The sequence below is a fragment of the Stomoxys calcitrans genome, chromosome 3, assembly GCF_963082655.1.
Source record: "Stomoxys calcitrans chromosome 3, idStoCalc2.1, whole genome shotgun sequence".
NCBI classification, from domain to species: Eukaryota; Metazoa; Arthropoda; class Insecta; order Diptera; family Muscidae; genus Stomoxys; species Stomoxys calcitrans.
In genome coordinates this window covers 109276383-109296173 of record NC_081554.1, presented here as the reverse complement: position 1 = coordinate 109296173, position 19791 = coordinate 109276383, and the positions used below count along the sequence as shown (strand labels likewise).

Genomic DNA, 19791 nt, shown 5'->3' with positions numbered 1-19791 from the left:
AACCATTTGCAGTCGCCCAGTCATAAACGCGATGTAGGTCCGCGTTAAGTTTACTTATGCAGTCGTCAACTGTCCACAAAGCCGCTTTGAAAAATCTGCACGTCATCAGCATACATCATAATCTGACCGTGTGCTAGTTGACGAGGCAACTCGTTCGCATATAATGAAAAAAGAAGTGGACCTATAATCCAGCATTGAAAAACCCCTTAGGTACGCACAAGGGGTTGGTTAGATAACATATTTCCTACGCATACAGACTGCCGTCTATCGCTCAGATACGACGTAATCAGAGTCGTTGCCGTTGATGTGAAGTTAAAAACATTCCGTTTAAATCACACTACAGTCTTTAAAAACGAAGATATTGAATTGAAACTTTGCATAGGTTCTTTTTTTTGTCTATAGGTAGAATAAGTTCAAAGATGAGCTATATCGCAATATACCCGATCTCCCGATTTCAGTATTAAGTTCATAAAAGTTGTATTTATGATCTGATAGGGATGAGTTTTGGCACAATGATTTGTATTAAGATCATGGACATCAGTATATACAATATGTTATACTGTTAGTCAAGCGATATGCATATATTATTTGTATAGGATGGTGTTTCATTAAAAGCTCTTTAATTGTCGAAAATATATTTTCAAAGGATAATTTTGTTCCATATAAAGTAAAAGAAGGCGCAGCGGAGCGGGCCCTGTCTAGCTAGTACATTATCGGCGTTGACAAATTTTTTCAACGGCTTGTGACTCTGTAATTGCATTCTTTCTTCTGTCAGTTATCACCTGTTACTTTTAGCTTGCTTTAGAAAAAAAGTGCGCTAAGTTTTGTTTACATTTGTTTGTTTGGCGTCAATTTTAATATGGGTACCACATGTATTGAATTGAAAAAAATTCATTTAACAAACCGAATCAACGTTTGTGATATGCACCTTAAACGCAATGAATTCGATCCGTTTTTAAAACGAATCATAACTGGAGATGAAAAATGGATTGTTTACTACAACGTTAGTCGAAAACGATCATGGTCCAAGCATGGTGAACCAGCTCAAACCACTTCAAAGGCTGATATCCACCAAAAGAAGGTTATGCTGTCCGTTTGGTGGGATTGGAAGGGTGTGGTATATTTTGAGCTGCTTCCAAGGAACCAATCGATTAATTCGGATGTTTACTGTCAACAATTGGACAAATTGAATACAGCCATCAAGGAGAAGCGACCAGAATTGGTCAATCATAAAGGTGTCATATTCCACCAGGACAACGCTAGACCGCACACATCTTTGGTCACTCGCCAAAAACTGAGTGAGCTTGGCTGGGAACTTTTGATGCATCCACCATATAGCCCTGACCTTGCACCATCAGACTACCACTTATTTCGATCTTTGCAGAACTCCTTAAATGGTAAAACTTTCGGCAATGATGAGGCTATAAAATCGCGCTTGGTTCAGTTTTTTGCAGATAAAGGCCAGAAGTTCTATGAGCGTGGAATACTAAATTTGCCTGGAAAATGGCAAAAAGTTATCGAACAAAATGGCAATTATATATTTGGGCAACCCAAGGTTGCCCAAAAAGTAATTGCGGATTTTTTAAAAGAAAGTAAATGCATTTTTAATAAAACTTAGAATGAACTTTAATCAAATATACTTTTTTTACACTTTTTTTCTAAAGCAAGCTAAAAGTAACAGCTGATAACTGACAGAAGAAAGAATGCAATTACAGAGTCACAAGCTGTGAAAAAATTTGTCAACGCCGACTAGATGAAAAATCCGCAATTACTTTTTGGACAACCCAATAATTAACACGTTTATCATCATAAATCTTTTGATTTTGTGGCTGCTACACATGGTAAGTGTCCAGAAATTTGACAGCTAGAAGGAATATGCACCACTATCCCCAAATAGTTGCCTTCGTTGATGGGAAAGTGATTAGCTGGATGTACCAAGTAATAATTATAGTTTGTGTTTAGGTGTCTTTAACCACCGCAAATAACAGACGAAGTTGGATGTGGGGATAGTATCCCAGCGTGGCGTCTGTTGCATTGCGAGTTCAAGCCCCGTTGTCTGTTATCTTTGTTTTTCTTTATTATGTAAATAAAATGTATATTTAAAATTTATGTTTTGGGTTGTAGAGGTGGAAAACCCGCATGCGACAGTTAACTGTGTTAATCAACAACAATTAAAAAACTATTTAATAGATTTTAATTTTTGAGATGATCCATTATATGAGGCGTTGTGCTGCCATTAAGCTTTCCAAAGATATAAAATTTTTCGAAAAATTCCATCCAGAGATGTCCAAACGGTGGCTCCCAAGCTCCTTCAGAATAGTTAGTCAATTTGATTTATTTGGGGAGTTCTGCTTCCACTTTTCTGTATTGATCTCGTGCAAAATGTGGCCCCAAAGTTTACAAAAATTTCTCTTTATTGTAGGTGTGTGCTTTAGCTACCGAAAAGCTGATCATATAGTGGAAGATGCAAAATTTTTTTGGAAATTTCATAGAAAGATGTCTGACTGAAGTTCGCTTGCCCACTCGGAAAATTTTAATTTTCTCGATTTCTATAAGAGGTTCAGTCAACATCATTACATTGGTCGATTCTTCTCCCTTGGAGCTTTCATTTGAAAGCCAATTTTCTGTTTTAATCTCGTCCAGAAATGTTCAAAATGCGGCCCCAATGTTATAAGAATGAAGACCTCCATTTTGTGGAAGTGGGTTTTAGCTATGAACTAGCCGATTGTATGTTGGAATAGTTATCCCCCTTACATTTCCATACATATCAAAATTTTAAAAAATTCCTTTAGAAATGTCCAAACTGCGGTTCAAATGCGCAACTTTAAAAACTAAATATATCGAGATCTGTAACGGTTTCTAAAAATTTTTGTAATTTGGGGCCTTCTGTTTTGGGCTTTCTGTTCAAAGCCAAATTTCTGCTTTAATCTTTTCTAGAAAAGCCCGTAAAGTGCATTGCACATTTTTTGCCAAAATAGTATGTTGGATTTTTTTTTCGTAGAGCTGAAACCAATAGGGTTTTTTTTTTGTTTCTATTTAGAATACAAAGCAAAATAAAAACGCTTTTTTTAAATGTGGTTGCTATTAACGCATTGTGCGGGCTTTGGAGATCGCGATTTCAAAGCTAAACAAGCTTCATGATTAGTCCATTTTGTACCAAAAAGATTACTTGCTTCCAACTTCTCACTTATTAGTGAGCTGTGCAATGGCAGAAGCATGCCTTTTCGACACGAAGATTGGATCATATCAGGTTAACTTTAACGAGAGCAGTAAGAAAGGTAAACCGCAACAGTATTATTATTATAAAAATTTCAATACTTTTAGTTTTCTTTTGATATACGCCAATGTACTTTTTTCGTTAGGCAAATAGTAAGCATTTGTTTTACAACACCAAGTTGAACAGAATGTATATATATTTTGAATAAATTTATTGATGAATTAAAATTTTTTCTGCTTTTAATGGGCAAAACCGTATATATAGCCTAAGAATCAATTTGGTAAGAAATTATATATCATCTGATCCAATTAGATATACTAATTGGTATAATTGGATCAGTTTATATCTGGAAAAAATTTGAGAAAAAGTTGTATATGATAGCATCAATTGTATCAGATTGTATCAAATTAGATCTTATTTATATATAACCATTTTTCGGATCCAATTTATATGATGCCAGATATAATTGGATCTGACCATATCAACTTTTTTTACTCGCATTAGCAGTCCATTATCCTTTGTTTGGGTGTAAAAAGATACCGGGCAAAGAACTTGACAAACGGCATCCATGGTGGAAGATATATGAGATTCGGCCCGGCCGAACTTAGTACTTTCTTGTTTAATAACTTTTTAACAATTTTAAGCAAGCAATAATTAAAAATGCAGCTGACAGTTAGGTTATTTATTTATTTTATTCTTAATACTCACCTACAACCTTTAGTTCTATAAAAATTGATTGCGTCGGATACACGGATAATTGGCACTCATATAATCCACGATCGTCTTCACGTACAGATTTAATACGAAGAGACCAATGTCCCATATGCCGTGTATGTTCAACAAGAAAACGTTTATCGCTGCTGTGGGTGGATAATCCGACTGTCAGCAGCTGAAAATCTTTTCTTCTTATCCATGATACCTGAAATAATTCACATAAAAGCAAATAATCCATTACATCTAAATAAGTACAAGACATTTTGTGCTCTTAAAAAAAATTCTACCGTATTTCTCTCAGAGAGAAGTCCTCCACAACTTCTTAATGAGATATTTGTAGTAAAATTTATTTTTTTTATAAACGTACTAGCTGGCCTGGGCCCGCTCCGCCTTCTTTTACTTTATATGGAACAAAAGTTTCCTTGGAATACTTATTTTCGACAATTAAAGATCTTTTAGTGAAATACCATGCTACGAAAATAGTATATCGCTTGACTAACAGTTTAACAATATAAGTGTCTTTATCTGAATCCCATATAATATTTAATGGTCTACGAATTTAAGTTTGGATGTAAGGTGTGCTCCATTCTTAAAATAATTCATTTCAGCCCGATATTCTCACGACGTCTGATTTAGTGGTGTTTTCGGGGGAGCGTTGGTCCTCCGAAATATGAAAAATGAAAAAATATCAGCATCGTGCTCTTCTCTTAAATACCATTTATTTAAACCCCATATTGCCAGTGGGCGAGGCGTCCCCCAAACACATAGCCCCAAAATAGGTTGTCAAATTCGTTTTCGAATCTCAAATACCTTTCATTTGAGCCACATATTGGCATGGTTGAAAAATTTTTTCCCTTTGGCGGTGTTTTGGGAAGGGATGATGCCCTAAATACATGGTCCTACATTTGGATATCAAATTCGTATTCTACTCCCAAATACCTTTATTTGAGCCCCACATTGCGATGGTCCCTAAAAAGTTGCTATTTATGGGTATTTTGGAAAAGGGGTAGACCTCCAGAAAATTGCTCCCTAAAATGGGTATCAATTATTACTCTACCCCCCAATGACTTTCATTTAAGCCCCACATTGTCATGGTCAGTAAATATACCCGATTTAGGGGTATTTTGGGGAGTGGGGTGGTCCCACAAATTTTAAGCCCTGAAAATATATCAGCAACGTGCTCTATTCTCATATATCTATATATCATTTATTTGAACTCCATATTGCCATTGCCCTCAAAATTGGATATCAAATTCGTTTTCTAATCTCATTTAAACTCCTTATTGCAAAAGTCAGCAAATATGTCCGGTTTGGGGTATTGACCCTAAAAACTATGAATATTTAGTTCCACTCTCTTTAAGATCCAAATTGTCTTGGTGAGCAAATACGTCCTATTTGGGGGTTGTTATGGTGGTGGGACGTCCGCTAAACAGTTGGCTCCTAATGTTGATATCAGATACGTGATCTACTCCTAAATACCTTTAATTTTAGCCCCATATTTCCATAGTCGGCAAACATGACCGACTTGGATTCGTGTTCCACTTTAAAACCCTCTTATTTGAGCCTCATATTGCAATAGTCAGAAAATACTTCCTATTTGGGTGGTGTTATGAGGGTGGGGTGTCCCCAATGGGACTTTTTCGAATATTGGTATCAACTTCGTGCTATACTCCCGAAGACCTTTCATTTGATTAATTGATTATTTCATTGGTCGTTAATTTGTCCCCTTTGGGGATGTTTTAGGTGAGAGACGGCCCCCCAAACACCTGGTCCCATATTTGGATATCAGATTCTTATTCTGCATTCAAACACCTTTTATTTAAGCCCCATATTCCCATGGTCAGTAAATAAGTCCTGTTTGGGGGGTGCTTTGCGAAAGGGGTGGACCCCCAGAAACGTGGTCCCTCATTTGCATATAAGATTCATATTATACTCGCAAATACCTTTCATTTGAGTCCCATGTTGCCATGGTCGGTAAAAATGTCCGATTTAGGGGTGTTTTGGAGCTTGGGGTCCCCCTAGCACTTGGTCCGACAATTGGATATCAGATACGTTTTCTTATTATAAATACCTTTCATTCGAGTCCCATATTGTCGTGATTGGTCTAAATATAAGTTTGGTAGGTTTTAGGATGGGGCGGCCCCCCTAGGTACCGCATCCGAAATTTGGATACCAAATTTTTATTTTAAGGGTACTATATGAAAGCACGCTAAACTTCGCTTAAATCGCACCACCTAACCCAGAGATCTGGCGTTTCTGAAAATTAGGGTAAGGGTAAGCTCTATTGTTGGCCAAAGCCTTGGTCTGATCCCACGATATATGGGTTGATTCCAACTCTCTTTTCGTACAGCGGATCCATGTGTTTTTCGGGCGTCCCCTCCTTCTCTGTCCTTGCGGGTTCCAATCTAGGATATTTCCGCTATATCATCGCGCGGTCTGCGTAGGATATAACCCAACCAAGAGCATTTTCTCTTCCGGATTTCTACATCGACAGGGGAAGTGTTTATTCTTATTTGCAATTCCTCATTCGAAATACGGTTTTGCAAGAAAATTCGAAGTTTTTATCACAGGCAGCGATTTAAAAAAACTTCGATTTTGCGGGTAGTCGCTTGTGTTAAGCTCAAAGTTGTGCAGCCATATAATAAAATAGATTTCACACTACTGTTGAAAATTCTGACTTTTGTATTATGTGAGATGTCACTGCGTCTTCAAATTTTGTTGAGTTTAAGAAGGACGCTTGTAACCTTTTTGATAGGTACGCGTATGTCTGATTCCGATCCTCCGCCTTTTGTAATTTTGCTGCCAAGATTGGAAAGTTGTCAACGTCTTCAACGGCATGATTGTTTATAGTGGGTGTCCAATTTGATGTTCCTATCCTTATAAATTTGGTTTTTGCTGTGTTTGTCTTCAGGCATACTTTGGCAGCATTTTCATTCAATCGTTCCAATTTCGCCTTTATGTGCTCAAAACGATGCACAAAGAGACATATGTCATCCGCGTAGTCGATGTATTCACGGAAGTCGTTAATGTCCCAGCGTATGCCATATGGTGGCTCAGCATTTGTTGCTTCTAATTCAGAGATTAATAAAATCAAAAATAGCGTTCGCGATATGATGCAACCCTGCTCCACTCCATAATCGATCCCGTAAGGTCGGCTCTCTTTCCAATTGAAACGGAATGAAACTTCAGCATTCCTATAGAGTTCCCTTGGCTTACACGTGCTAAATGTGACGGCGCCCATTGTGGTTGGTAGGACCATCGTCTACGACCGAAATGTTTGCGTGCTCACGGCTCCAAATCAGTTTTCAAAATGTTTTTCCGATAATTATTCTCATTTACTTCGACGCCAGACTCTTTGAAAACGATTTTAGAGCGTCCATAGGGGGTCACAGCAGCCCATGCCAACTTTTGAGATGCGCTCATTAAGTTCGATGCAATGTTTGATTTGCAGAATGCTCCCCCAGTGAACGATTTTAGGCTCTCTCGGTTTACGACCATTAAACGTAATCGAGTTCCATAAATTGTCTTTCGCGTCTTCGTGAGGTTAAGAATTGCAAGAATACATTTAACTGTTAGGTTTATCACAAACGGCATCATACTTTGTTGCATCGTTCGTCGAACCCCGTTCCGTCTTCTCAACCCTCCCTCGTCTGCTTCCGAAATAAGTCGAAATACGACCACCTCTGATTCAAAGCCCTCTATATCTACGTTGACAAGGCAATGTTATTCACCAGGCGTCCTCCTTTTCCGTCCGTTCTTTAATAGACCCTGTCTCTGAGGCCTTGTTCATAACTGAACGTCTCCACAACCAACTCAAACTATCTTAAAATTAAACTATCGATAAATTCAACATTAGCCCGAATCTCAGTGATAAATTAAACTTCCTCTGAAGAAGCTACTAGTAATTTCTTAGTAACTTTTAAACATTCTGGGAATTTATATTTGAAGTTATCCAATTTTCAATTGGCAGACAGAAATTTGTTTGATTGTAGACCTGTCGATATACTGTTAGGCGCGGATCAGTATCCACGTTTTACTTTGGGCGGTACAGAGAAAATTTTATTGGGATCCCTTGTAGCCCAGAGGAAGGTATTCGGTTGGATTATTACGGGTCCTGTTTCATCTCCACCAATATAGGACTTTAAGACCACTGTTGAAATTTTTAATGAGGATAATCTAAACATGACTTAAATTCTGGGAATTGGAAGAACTGCCACGACGCAAAGTTCGCTCCCCATTTGATGAGTTTTGTGAGAATACTTTCGGCGTTCGTTTAGATATGTTTGCAATTGTGACATCATCAGAAGTATCAGCAAAAACGTATCGCTTCCGAACACGCACGTTTTCAAAGGATCCTGTTTAGGAACACTCTCTCTTATGATATTCAGGATTACAAACTGAAACACTCAATTTTTATTGTTTGTAGAGACTAAAACTATAACTAGATTTGGAGCACCCAATTGCAAGATTTTATTTTAGTGTCGAACCTATAACATCAAATGGGCGTCGAGGAGACAGGTTTTGTCTATTACCCCCAAATTATTTGATCCAGTCGGTTGGCTTGCTCCGATTATTGCAGAGTTTCTGGTCGTCGGTCGCGATCAGTTGGTAGAACACGCTTCCGGTTGTGATAGAGGATTCTTCCATACTTTTATGGGCGCTTACGGCGGTTTTAATTCGGCGCGTCTACTTCGAATTGTTAAATCGAGCTTCATTTTTTGTCCGATGCTTCGGAAAAGGCATACGCGGGATGGTTATATACGTATTCGGACGAATTCAGGTCCATTTGTTTACTTGTCGGACAAAAGCCGCTCCATTGAAGACAATTTCGTTAGCTAGACTAGAGTACTCGAAAAAGACACCGAATATGTGGAGTACGTTCGTCGCGAATCGGGTTTACCATATCCAGGAGATTGTGGATGGCAATTATTGGCATCATGTCTGTTCTGAGGGTAATCCTGCCGATTTAGGCAGTCGCCAATCAGTGTCCCGTCTCACTTCATTGCCGCATTTGTATGGAAAATCACCACACACTCCTTCACCCCCGAACAACACTGGTATTATCTAACCCAGTTTTGGGCAACCAAATGGTTGTTCAGTGGCAGGCCAATCCCTCACACAACCCTTTTCTGATATTAAAATATAAAGCATAGTGTGGCCACACAACTAATTTCTTTGACTCCTTTTAATGCTTACTTCAATGTGCTTACTAAATAAGTGCGTTGTCATAGTTGCTATTGGTTCAAATAAAGATATCATGTATTTTTCTGAATTTTATGTTTTTTTTTGAAAACTTTCCTATAGCTCTTAAAAAATTACCCTTTGAACCATACTATTGGTTCAAATAAAGATATCATGTATTTTTCTGAATTTTATGTTTTTTTTTTGAAAACTTTCCTATAGCTCTTAAAAAATTACCCTTTACGAGTGTTGCCAGTATTGCAAATTTCTCCCCAAATTGGCGATGTATTTTCGAAAACGGGGACAAATTTTTGACTTATCATTTAGGTAACATATATCGGTACAATTTCTACCAAGTTATACATTCTGTACTATATTTCAGTACTATATAGTTCAGATGTTCAATATAGATGGATGTCTCATATCATCGACTCTTTAAATAGGCACCAAGTACAAAGATTAGAAATAAAGGATAAAATACATGCCTTTTTCTACAGTTTTTGTGTTCTCCCAATTATTTTCTCCTCTCTTGGGTGACTCTTAGGTTAGATTGAAAGAGGGTGCAGATATTAATCCGCCCAGCCACTATAGACATACACCTAAGCCAGTAATCGGCTTGTTATGCGCTCTAAAAACTATAAAGTAACCTCTAAAAAGAAAATGTTAAATGTCTGGTATTGTGTCTCTAACTAAGTGCCGGTATCTCTTACACGCGAAAGCCCGGCAATGATAAAGGAAATGGTCCAACGTCTCATCATCTCCTCCCAATGACCTACACATGCTATCACTTGCCGCACCGATTTTACATAAGTGAGCTCGAAGTACTATGTGTCCCGTTATGATACCTATAGCTTTTCTGACCTCCTTCATACTTCCTTTCAGTAATAGCCTCGTCTTTTCACGATCTGGATCCCCCCATAGGATTTTCGCCGTCCTACCGACCGTTTCGCTGTTCCACAATGTTGCATGCGCATTCGTCGCCCACTCCCTTAACTCGGACTGCGTCGACCCGAAAGGCTTCGGGTTAACCAAGTAGATTGACGGCAGTCCTCTGGCCTTCACAGCCAAATCGTCTGCCCTTACATTTTCCCTTGCTCCGTAATGGCCCGGCAACCAAACGATGCGGATTTTGCCATCCTCAGAGAAGACGTTAATCTCCTTCTTACACTGCAAGACTGTTCGTGAACTTACCGTCCTGGCTGTTATTGCCCTTATGGCAATTTTACTGTCACTTAAGATGTGCAGGGCAGTCTCCACCGACCTTCCCTTGACATAGGCATGCTGTTTGTATTTGAGCAGTTCACTGGATGTCTTACTCTTTATCATGCTGTCCACAACACGTTCCATGGTTTTGAGTAGAAAGGACGTAAGACTTATGGGTCTGTAGGCCTTTGGTGTCGCATAACTTTCCTTGCCCGGCTTGGGTATAAACACCATCCTTGTCACCTGCCAGACTTTCGGAGAATATTTAAGTCCTAGGCACGCTGTAATAGTCTGCCTCTTCCTGTAGTTACGCCGGAATTATTGCATCAGGTCTGGGTGACTTAAATGGTTTGAAGCTCCTCAAGGATTCCTTCACCATAAATTCCGTAATTATAAACCTACGATCAATTTAATTATTCCAAGATTCCGGTGTCTCCGTGAGTCCCGTCGTACCCTGTGGATTATGGGTTTTCATCAAAGCTTCAACATTTCCTCCGTTGTCTCTGCTCTCACTCCCATGTCGTCCAATTTGGAAATGGGTTTTTGAGCAAAACTTTTTTATCTTGGCGGCGTCATCGACCTGTTCGCAGAAAAGCACCCCAATAAACTTCCGCTTTTTCGCGACGAACACTGTTAAAAAGCCTGCGGACCTCTTTTCCAATATTTCGAATCTCCCCGGTCATCCATGGTTTTTGTTGGGCTGATTTCCTTTCCCGAAGAGGACAACTAGTGCAAAGGACCCCACCAGTGCAGTCGTTATCCTGTTGACATTCTCGTCAATCTCTTCTATGCTTGGACAATCTAAATTATCTTGCCCAAGTCTTCTTCTGAGTAACTTTCCGAATTTTGTCCAGTAGGTTCTCAACTTATTCCGGAAGCATATCGGATTCAGCGCTGGCCGTGCTATTCTAAACCTAATGTAGCGATGGTCAGAGAAAGAGTGTTCCATGTTCCCATCCTAAATTTAATCGATTAGGTTTTTCGAACATATTGTCACATCTAATACCTCCTCCCTAATCCTATTAATAAAGGTAGCGGTGTTACCAATATTAAGTGTTATTAGGTCGTTTGTATTCAAGAACTCTGCCAAGGCTTGGCCCCGCTTATTAGTGTAGATACTACCCCACGAAATGTGGTGAGAGTTCGCATCGCACTCTATTAGTACCTCGTTTCCTGTCTGTTTTACTTTTTTCAGCCGTTGCAGCTCCGACATGGGTGGCGGTGTCGGAGAGTCGAAAGGCAGATAAAGGAATGTTATGCCCCACTGTCTCCCTGTCACACGACTGTTGCATCCGACGTTGACAACTCTGGAGAAAATATATAATTCAAATTTTTATAACAAATAACGGCCGAGTACCAGTGTTAGCATAGAATAATTGATAGTTGATATGGTTCAGTCCAGAGACTTTTTTCCGGGTCGTCCATGGCTCCTGAATTAAGGCAATATGAATCTCGCTCTTGCTGATTTTCTCCATCAGAGCGTGTGTAGCAATCTCGCTCCGGTGGAGGTTTATCTTGATTACCTTAATTATTGGTCCTCCAGTAAATAGGCATCTTGGGAGTAGGTGATGATCTCATCGTCTGTTCCCTGTTCTTTAGACTGCATTGACTTTCCTGTCACTGCACTGCCTGATGTCATCGTATAAATTCGGTAATGGTTCCATCGTCGGGTCAGCTGTATTGGGTTTCCATTCCCTGTACTGCCTGATGTTTCAATACGAGGATCTTTGCCTATCTTAGTCTTCCAAATCTTAAGTAAATGGGCTTCTTGGAAGTAGGTGATAGTACCATCATCGGCTCCCTATTCGTGGGGTTGCATTGAGACTCCTGTCGCTGCGCTGCCTAATGTTCCAATATTAGGATCTTTACCTATCCCAATATTCGGTGATGGGTCCGTCGTCGGGTCCTGTTTTTTAGGCTGTGTTGGGTCTCTCGCCACTGCACTGCCTAATATTTTAGTATTAGGATCTTTGTTTATCCTAGTATTTCCAATATTGAGAGAGACCATGATTGTGTCATTGTCAGCCCCCTGTTCGTTGGGCGGTATTGAGTCACCTGCCACTGCATTGCTTGATGTTTCAAAATGAGAATTTCTGCCTATCGGGGGCTTCCCAATCTTAAAAAAGACAGCTTTGCCCCCATAGTGCGCCATGCCTTTAGTCTTAGCCAAACTCGTCACGGAGACTTGATCAAGGAGGATTCCTTCCTTCTTTCCTCCCTGTGGAAAATATCCCACTTCTTTGCGACCAAACCTTCATTTTAATTGACCAAGAGTTCCAACATGGGTTCCGTCTTAAATTTACTGTCCCATCCCTTGATGAAGACCGTAGCCTTTTGTGAGATGGGAGATATCCATCTTTCTCACCGGTCGAGCTTTGCTCTCACCCAGGGAGCGTAAATACCTCTGACGAGCAGTTTGACGGTATCAATACAAAACGCAGCGTTTAGATGTCCCCTCTTAACTCGCAGCTCATCATTTGCATTAGTGGACCCTCTATAGAGTTCCACACATGTTCAAAAATCCGATCGTTAACCAGATCCTCCACTTGGAACCAATGATCTGGTGGAATCCTACCGGATGCACAGCCGATATTGACGACTGCATAAGTCAGCTCATCTCTGTTGTGCTTCCTTGCCACTCTGGAGTAAGAGGGCGGCTCCTTACCGTTCTCAGCGACCATCTTCCCCTTCCGTGAGGGCTGTGGCCTCCTATTGGAAGTCACAGTCCTCCATGAAGACTCAGGGCCCGTGCGCGCTTCCTACGTTCCTGTTCCAACTTTGTCTACCTTCTCAGGACACTGTCTGCAGTCTCCATTGCGGGATGGCTGGCTTGGTTTTTCCAGAGTACTTGAAAGCGGGAGCTCTTTTTCTTCTTCAGTATTTTAGCAGTGCTATGCTCTTCGGGAGATCTGATTCCTTTTCCATTTTCTATAGAAGTGCTTGGAATGTCAGTTCAATCCCTTCCAGCATCCTGCACTTTCGCCCGATTGCGCTGCTGGTACATACCCCTCTGTCTCCTTCGTCGTGCACCGGATCGCCTTCTCGGTCTGCTCTGAGCCATCGCTTACTTCTGCTGTCATCCCGATGCCCTCATCTCTCGATTCGGCTGCGATGACTGTTTTATTGACACAGTCGCTGTCTGAATCCGAGTCAGAAACACCACCTTTACTTAAAAGCTGGAGACGAACTGTGCATCCCTCTGGTTTATCCGTCTCTTCCCCATTAATTAGTCTGACGACTAGTTGTGTGCTTAAAGCATTACTCTCGACTACAGGTGCCATGGCACCCACAATTGTAGGAGGGGAGGACAACAAGCTACGGTCTGACATAGCTTATTGTCCCCCTCCAATTAATTACAACGGTATGTAATTAATCGCAAAATCCAAGAACGAAAAAATTATTATTCAAGATGGTGAAAGTTAGAGGCAAGAAAATAATAAAAAAGGTCCAAATACTCGGTGAAATCTATGTAAAAAATCCAACAATGTTTTAGCAAAAAGGAGCATAGAGTTCACCGAGAATGAAACGAACTAGGGTTGCCGACATGTAAAATAACCGGTTACAAACTAACCGAATAAACGAATCGAAGTTACAAATTGAACTTAAACGATAACATTAGTTTTTAGATTAATATGGACCAGGTTAGTTTTAAGTGACAAAGGCGTTAATGGCAACTTTCAGTGGAACTTCGTATAGCCTGTCGACTGACACAATGACTAAACGAAATAAAAAAGAACAAAAATGTCTTTAGTGCTATACGAAGTTTTTTTTTAATTCAAAAACAGTTTATTATGGTTGCCTATTATGTAACAATAGCTTTTTTCACACTATAAACTCTTCTTCGGAAGTACGGGCGATGTATTTTTGCTTGTCAGTTTGTTTGATTGTGTTTTCCTTATAGACTCAAAAACGGCTGAACCGATTTTCTTTAAATTTTCACAGATGGTGCATAATGATCCCGTGGTGAAAATAGACCCTCCCCCTTACCCTAATTTTCAGAAACGCCAGATCTCGGAGATGGGTGGTGCGATTAAAGCAACATTTTGTGTGCTCCCTTACAGTAACCTAAAAACATAAATTTGGTATCCATGTTTCGGATGGGTACCTGGGGGGCCGCCCCACTCCCAAAACCTAAAAAAAAAATATAGACCAATCACGACAATATGGGACTCAAATGAAAGGTATTTAAGATCAGAAAAAGTATCTGATATTCAATTGTCGGACCATGTGTTTGAGGGACCACCCCAACCCCCAAAACACCATTAAATGGGACATATTTACTAACCATGGCAATATGGAACTCAAATGAAAGATATTAAGGAGTAGAATCCAAATGTGGGACCAAGTTTCTGAGGGTCCAACCCCTCCCCAAAACTCCCCCCAAACATGACTTAGTTACTGACCACGGCAATATGGGGCTTAAATAAAAGGTATTTGAGTGTAGAATAATAATCTGATATCCAAATGTGGGACCAAGTATTTGGGAGGCCGTCCCTCCCCAAAAAGCTCCCCCAAAGAGGAAACATTTACGACCAATGCAATATGGGGCTCAAATGAAAGGTCTTTGGGAGTATAGCACAAAGTTGATACCAATATTCGAGAAAGTGCCTATGGGGACACCCCACCCTCATAACACCACCCATATAGGAAGTATTTGCTGACCATTGCAATTAGGGGCTCAAATAAGATGTATTTTAAATTAGAACACGAATATGATGTATACTATCAAGAACAAGCCAATGAGTGGCCGCCCCATCCCCAAAACACCCTCATTCCGGTCACATTTGCCGACTATGTCGACTATGGGACGTCCCACCACCATAACAACCCACAAATAGGACGTATTTGCTCACCGAGACAATTTGGGTCTTCAAAACAGTGGAGCTCGATATTGATGGGGCCCATGTCTCAAACCAGACATATTTGCTGACTTTTGCAATAAGGGTTTTAAATGAAAGGTATTTGAGATTAGAAAATGAATTTGATATGTAATTTCGAGGCCAATGCCAATATGGGGTTAAAATGAATAATATATATTGTAGATACATGAGAATAAAGGACGATGATGATATATTTTCTGGGCTTAGTGTTTAAGGGAACACCCCACTCCTCAAAATACCCCTAATCGGGCATATATGAAAGGTATTGGGGAGTAGAGCACGAAATTGATACCCACTTTCGAGACCAATTTTCCGAACCACCCCTTTCCCAAATTGGATCACAAACACCAATTATTTACTAACAATCGCTAAATGGGGCTCAAATGTAGGTATTTGGGAGTATATTACGAATATCCAAATGTGGGACCAAGTATTTGGGGCACCGCTTTTTCCCCATAAACCATAAAACTAATTCGATAACCAATTTTTGAGCCAGCTGTTTGGGGGACGCCTCATCCCATAAACTCTACTTAACCCAATGGCAATATGGGGTTTGAATAAATGGTATTTGAGACAAGAGCACGATGCTGATAATTTTTTCAGGGCCAAGTGTCTAGAGACCACCTCACCCCCCAAAACACTCCTAAGTCGGACATTATGAGAACATCGTGCGGAAATAAAGTCTGTTTAGGCATTAAACCCTCCGAGCGAATTCGTGGTCCAATACAGATCATATGGAATTCAGATAAAGGCACATACATTGTAATACTGTTAGTCAAGCGATATGCATATGCTATGTGCATAGGATAGTGTTTCATTAAAAGCTCTTTAATTGCCGAAAATAAATATTCAAAGGATAATTTTGTTCCATATAAAGTAAAAGAAGGCGCAGCGAAGCGGCCCTATCCAGCTAGTTTACTTATAAAAACAACAGAGAAACTACAAAAAAGGTGGTGGTCGCAAAATCATATTTTTAGCAACTGGCATTGGAAACTTCAGTTGAAAGTTGCCATGCGTAATGCAAATTTGTCGACTGACAACTAAGGTTTCCATCTATAATTTCATATGGAATGGCGTATTGACTTTTAAGTTTGGCTACAGTTTATTTTAACTTAATCATAGGTTCACTTTTTGCTTTTCGTGCTTTTCCTAATAAAATAATAATACAGCAAACGTTTTATACGTATAAATTGGTATTGATAAATATTTTCTTAAATAATTTGTTATATATTATTAAAATTTTTGACGTATTTCAATTAAAATAAGGAGAATATCAGGCTATGAGAAAAAATATTGTTATTTTTGTCGTTTTATTTTTGCGAATTTCGGTTTTCTGGGCAGAGTTGCAAAAAAAAATGTAGATAAATATTTCTGTAAACGAGGAATTGGAGAAAGGCATAATTGTTAGGACAAATGATTTAATATTGAACGAGTTTTTTTGTGTAAATTTAATTTTTGTCTCTTTGCGCTCTTTCATTTTGATCTTCAAAAATTATATTCAATGCTTTCTATTCAAGGAATAGAAATTTGATTTTTATTTAATAACAGCTGAACCGGGCCCGCTCTCTGCACCTTCTTTCACTCTCTTATGCATTTTAGTAGAACCCGAATTTGCTATGGTCTCTAAATAAGTTCTTTTTTGGGGGGTGGAACGGCCTCTCAGATATTTCGGCACGAATGCGGTTATCAAATTCGTGCTCTACACCCTAATACCTTTCATTTAAGCCGGTAAAAAACCGAATACCTTTCATTTGAGTTCCATATTGACATGAACGTCCAATACGTCTGTGCAGAGTTGGGCCGGTTCATCCCATTACCTAAAATTCCTTCCAATTATGGGCCGAGCTTTTCGTTCAAAGTTACGGAATCGCAGTACAGGCCTCTAATGGGAATGGACGACCACCGGCTACCGGGGCGACTATTACATGTCATATTTTTGACCAGCATTACTTGCCTAGCTCTCTCGTACAACTTTCTTATTATAAGGAAAACAACATTAAGTGTGTTCAATTTTGGAAGTCGTTCGCGTTCTTTATTTACCAGCAGAGAAAAGTTCGATAATTAAGAGCTTGCTAATTTCTGGCTGGAGGTTTTAATTCACGTTGAAATAGATTTAAAAATTCTTTTTGTTCGAACTTTTCTCCACATTCCAGTCAAACCTACAAGACTTTATAAAACGATACAAATGATCAATCTCAAAATCCAAACCGGTTTCGGATCAGTAGTCGTTTGTAGTTGTGGAGGCTTGAAAGGCCGTACGTTGAAAGAAAGCATTTATATAGAAATTATAAAAAATGTGTATGTTCTCTTATAGAAAAAATACTTTAAAACAGTTTGTTGTAAGTTTCTGAAGAAGTAGTTTTAATTTCTAATTTTATTTGCCCGTTAAGGCGAATATCATTTTTCTAATGACGTGTTTTATACAATGGAAAAATTAATGCCACACCCAACATGATTTGACGCGTTTCGACCCCTTGATAAGGGGTCAGAAATCTTTAGGTGTGAGGGCTTCAAAGGTCGTATGTTGGTAGGTTGTATTTATCTCAAAGAAATTGCCAAAAAAAACCTATATGAAATGCATGCAACATACTGACTTATCCCGACACTTTGTCCTACTGGCTGTTTCACTTTTCAATGCATATGTGTTTGACTTATTGCAGCGTACATTTCTTTTCCACATCCTACAAGTTTTTTCCAGGGCATACACATGGTTATGTTCACCGTTTCGAAGTTGTGTTGATTGCTCAGAACCCTAAGACGACTTCAACTGTTTATTGTTGCCTGGATGTCACGGGTTCAAACCATGTCCTGGCTAAGCCGAATTTTTTAATTTTAAATTGTATTTGCCACATCTAATTATGTGTTTTTTTTTGAGATGAGCTTAAGTCTATATATTTATAAATAAGAAAATTAAAATCGTATTAACGAAAGTGTCTTAGTAATTCTTGTATTTACTTACTGTTGCCACTGAACTCAATTTTACAACACAGGGTAATATTGCCAGTCCACCCTTTTGAACCGTTACTCGTGAGTTATTTTTTGTTATAAATTGAGATCTTCCATTTGCAAAAAGGTTCTGAGGTGAAGAATTTTTTCCCATATCTAAAAAAAGAAATAAATTTTGTTAATGGATAAATTAAATTTGTAACGAAACTTTAATACTTCCGTGTCTTCATTCAAGGAAGTTGAAAACACTTGAGGCGAGCCTAAAAAGGAACTAAAAGAAATTTGAAATTCGATTACGTTCCTCTTAGCATTAAGAATAAATCCTCTATTTTTCAAAGTTCCTTTCAGAAATAATAATTTAGATACTTTGGTACATCAAAAGTACCACGGTACCCCCCTAGTCATTTGGCACCTTTTCGAAAATAACCATTCTTCATTATATTTATTCGAAGACTTAAGAAAGGAGAGTTTAAATCTATAATAAGCATTCGAAAAACTTCTCGGCATTAGCAAACATTCATTTCTAATTCCTAATATACTCCCATAATATTATTAATTATATTTTTATTTATTTACTAGCTGCGCCTTCTTTTACTTTATATTGAACAAGTTTCCTTGGAATGTTTATTTTCGACAATTAAAGATCTTTTAGTAAAATACCATGCTAACTTGACTAACAGTTTAAAAATATAAGTGCCTTTATCTGAATCCCATATGATCTTTATTGGTCTACGAATTTAAGTTTAGATGTAAGATGTACTCCATTCTTAAAATACTTCATTTCAGCCCGATATTCTCATGATGTCTGATTTAGTGGTGTTTTCGGGGAAGAGGTGGTCTCCTAGATACTTGGCCCTGAAAAAATATCAGCATCGTGCTCTTCCCTCAAATACCATTTATTTAAGCCCCACATTGCCATCGGCTTAAGAGGAGTTTACAGGATGAGGCGTCCCCAAACACATGGCCCGAAAATAGGTTCTCAAATTCGTTTTCTAATCTCAAATACCTTTCATTTGAGCCACATATACCCTTCATTTAAGCTCCACATTGACATGGTCAGTAAATATGCCCGATTTAGGGGTGTTTTGGGGATTGGGGTGGTCCCCCAAACTCATATATCTATATATCATTTATTTGAACCCCATATTGCCATTGCCTTCAAAATTCAATATCAAATTCGTTTTCTAATCTCATTTAAACTCCTTATTGCAAAAGTCAGCAAATATGTCCGGTTTGAGGTTTTGGCCCTAAAAACTATGAATATTTAGTTCCACTCTCTTTAAGATCTAAATTGTCTTGGTGAGCAAATACGTCCTATTTGGGGGTTGTTATGGTGGTGGGACGTCCGCTAGACAGTTGACCCCTAATGTTGATATTAGATACGTGGTCTACTCCCACAAACCTTTAATTTGAGCCCCATAATTCCATAGTCGGCTAACATGACCGGCTGGGGGGGGGGGTGTTTTGGGGGATGGGCGGCCACTCAGTGAGTTGGCCTTGAAAATATATATTGGATTCGTGTTCCACTTTAAAAACCCTCATATGTGAATCTTATATTGCAACAATCAGAAAATACTTACTATTTGGGTGATGTTGTGAGGGTGGCGTGGCCCCATAGACACTTTTCCCGAATATTGAAATCAAATTCAT

At 39.0% G+C, this 19791-nt stretch overlaps 1 protein-coding gene across 2 annotated transcripts in view; it reads right to left on the bottom strand.

Annotated features, from left to right (window-relative positions):
* The window catches only part of LOC106091129 (uncharacterized), a 176661-nt gene that overhangs the window by 93640 nt on the left and 63230 nt on the right, over positions 1 to 19791 (bottom strand). For both annotated transcript variants that reach the window (XM_059364812.1, XM_059364813.1), the window contains exons 3-4: positions 18155 to 18297; positions 3926 to 4136 (exon numbers count right to left, since the gene is read on the bottom strand). In XM_059364812.1, coding sequence (XP_059220795.1) covers positions 3926 to 4136; positions 18155 to 18297 — 354 coding nt within the window. The remainder of the gene's footprint in view (positions 1 to 3925; positions 4137 to 18154; positions 18298 to 19791) is intronic.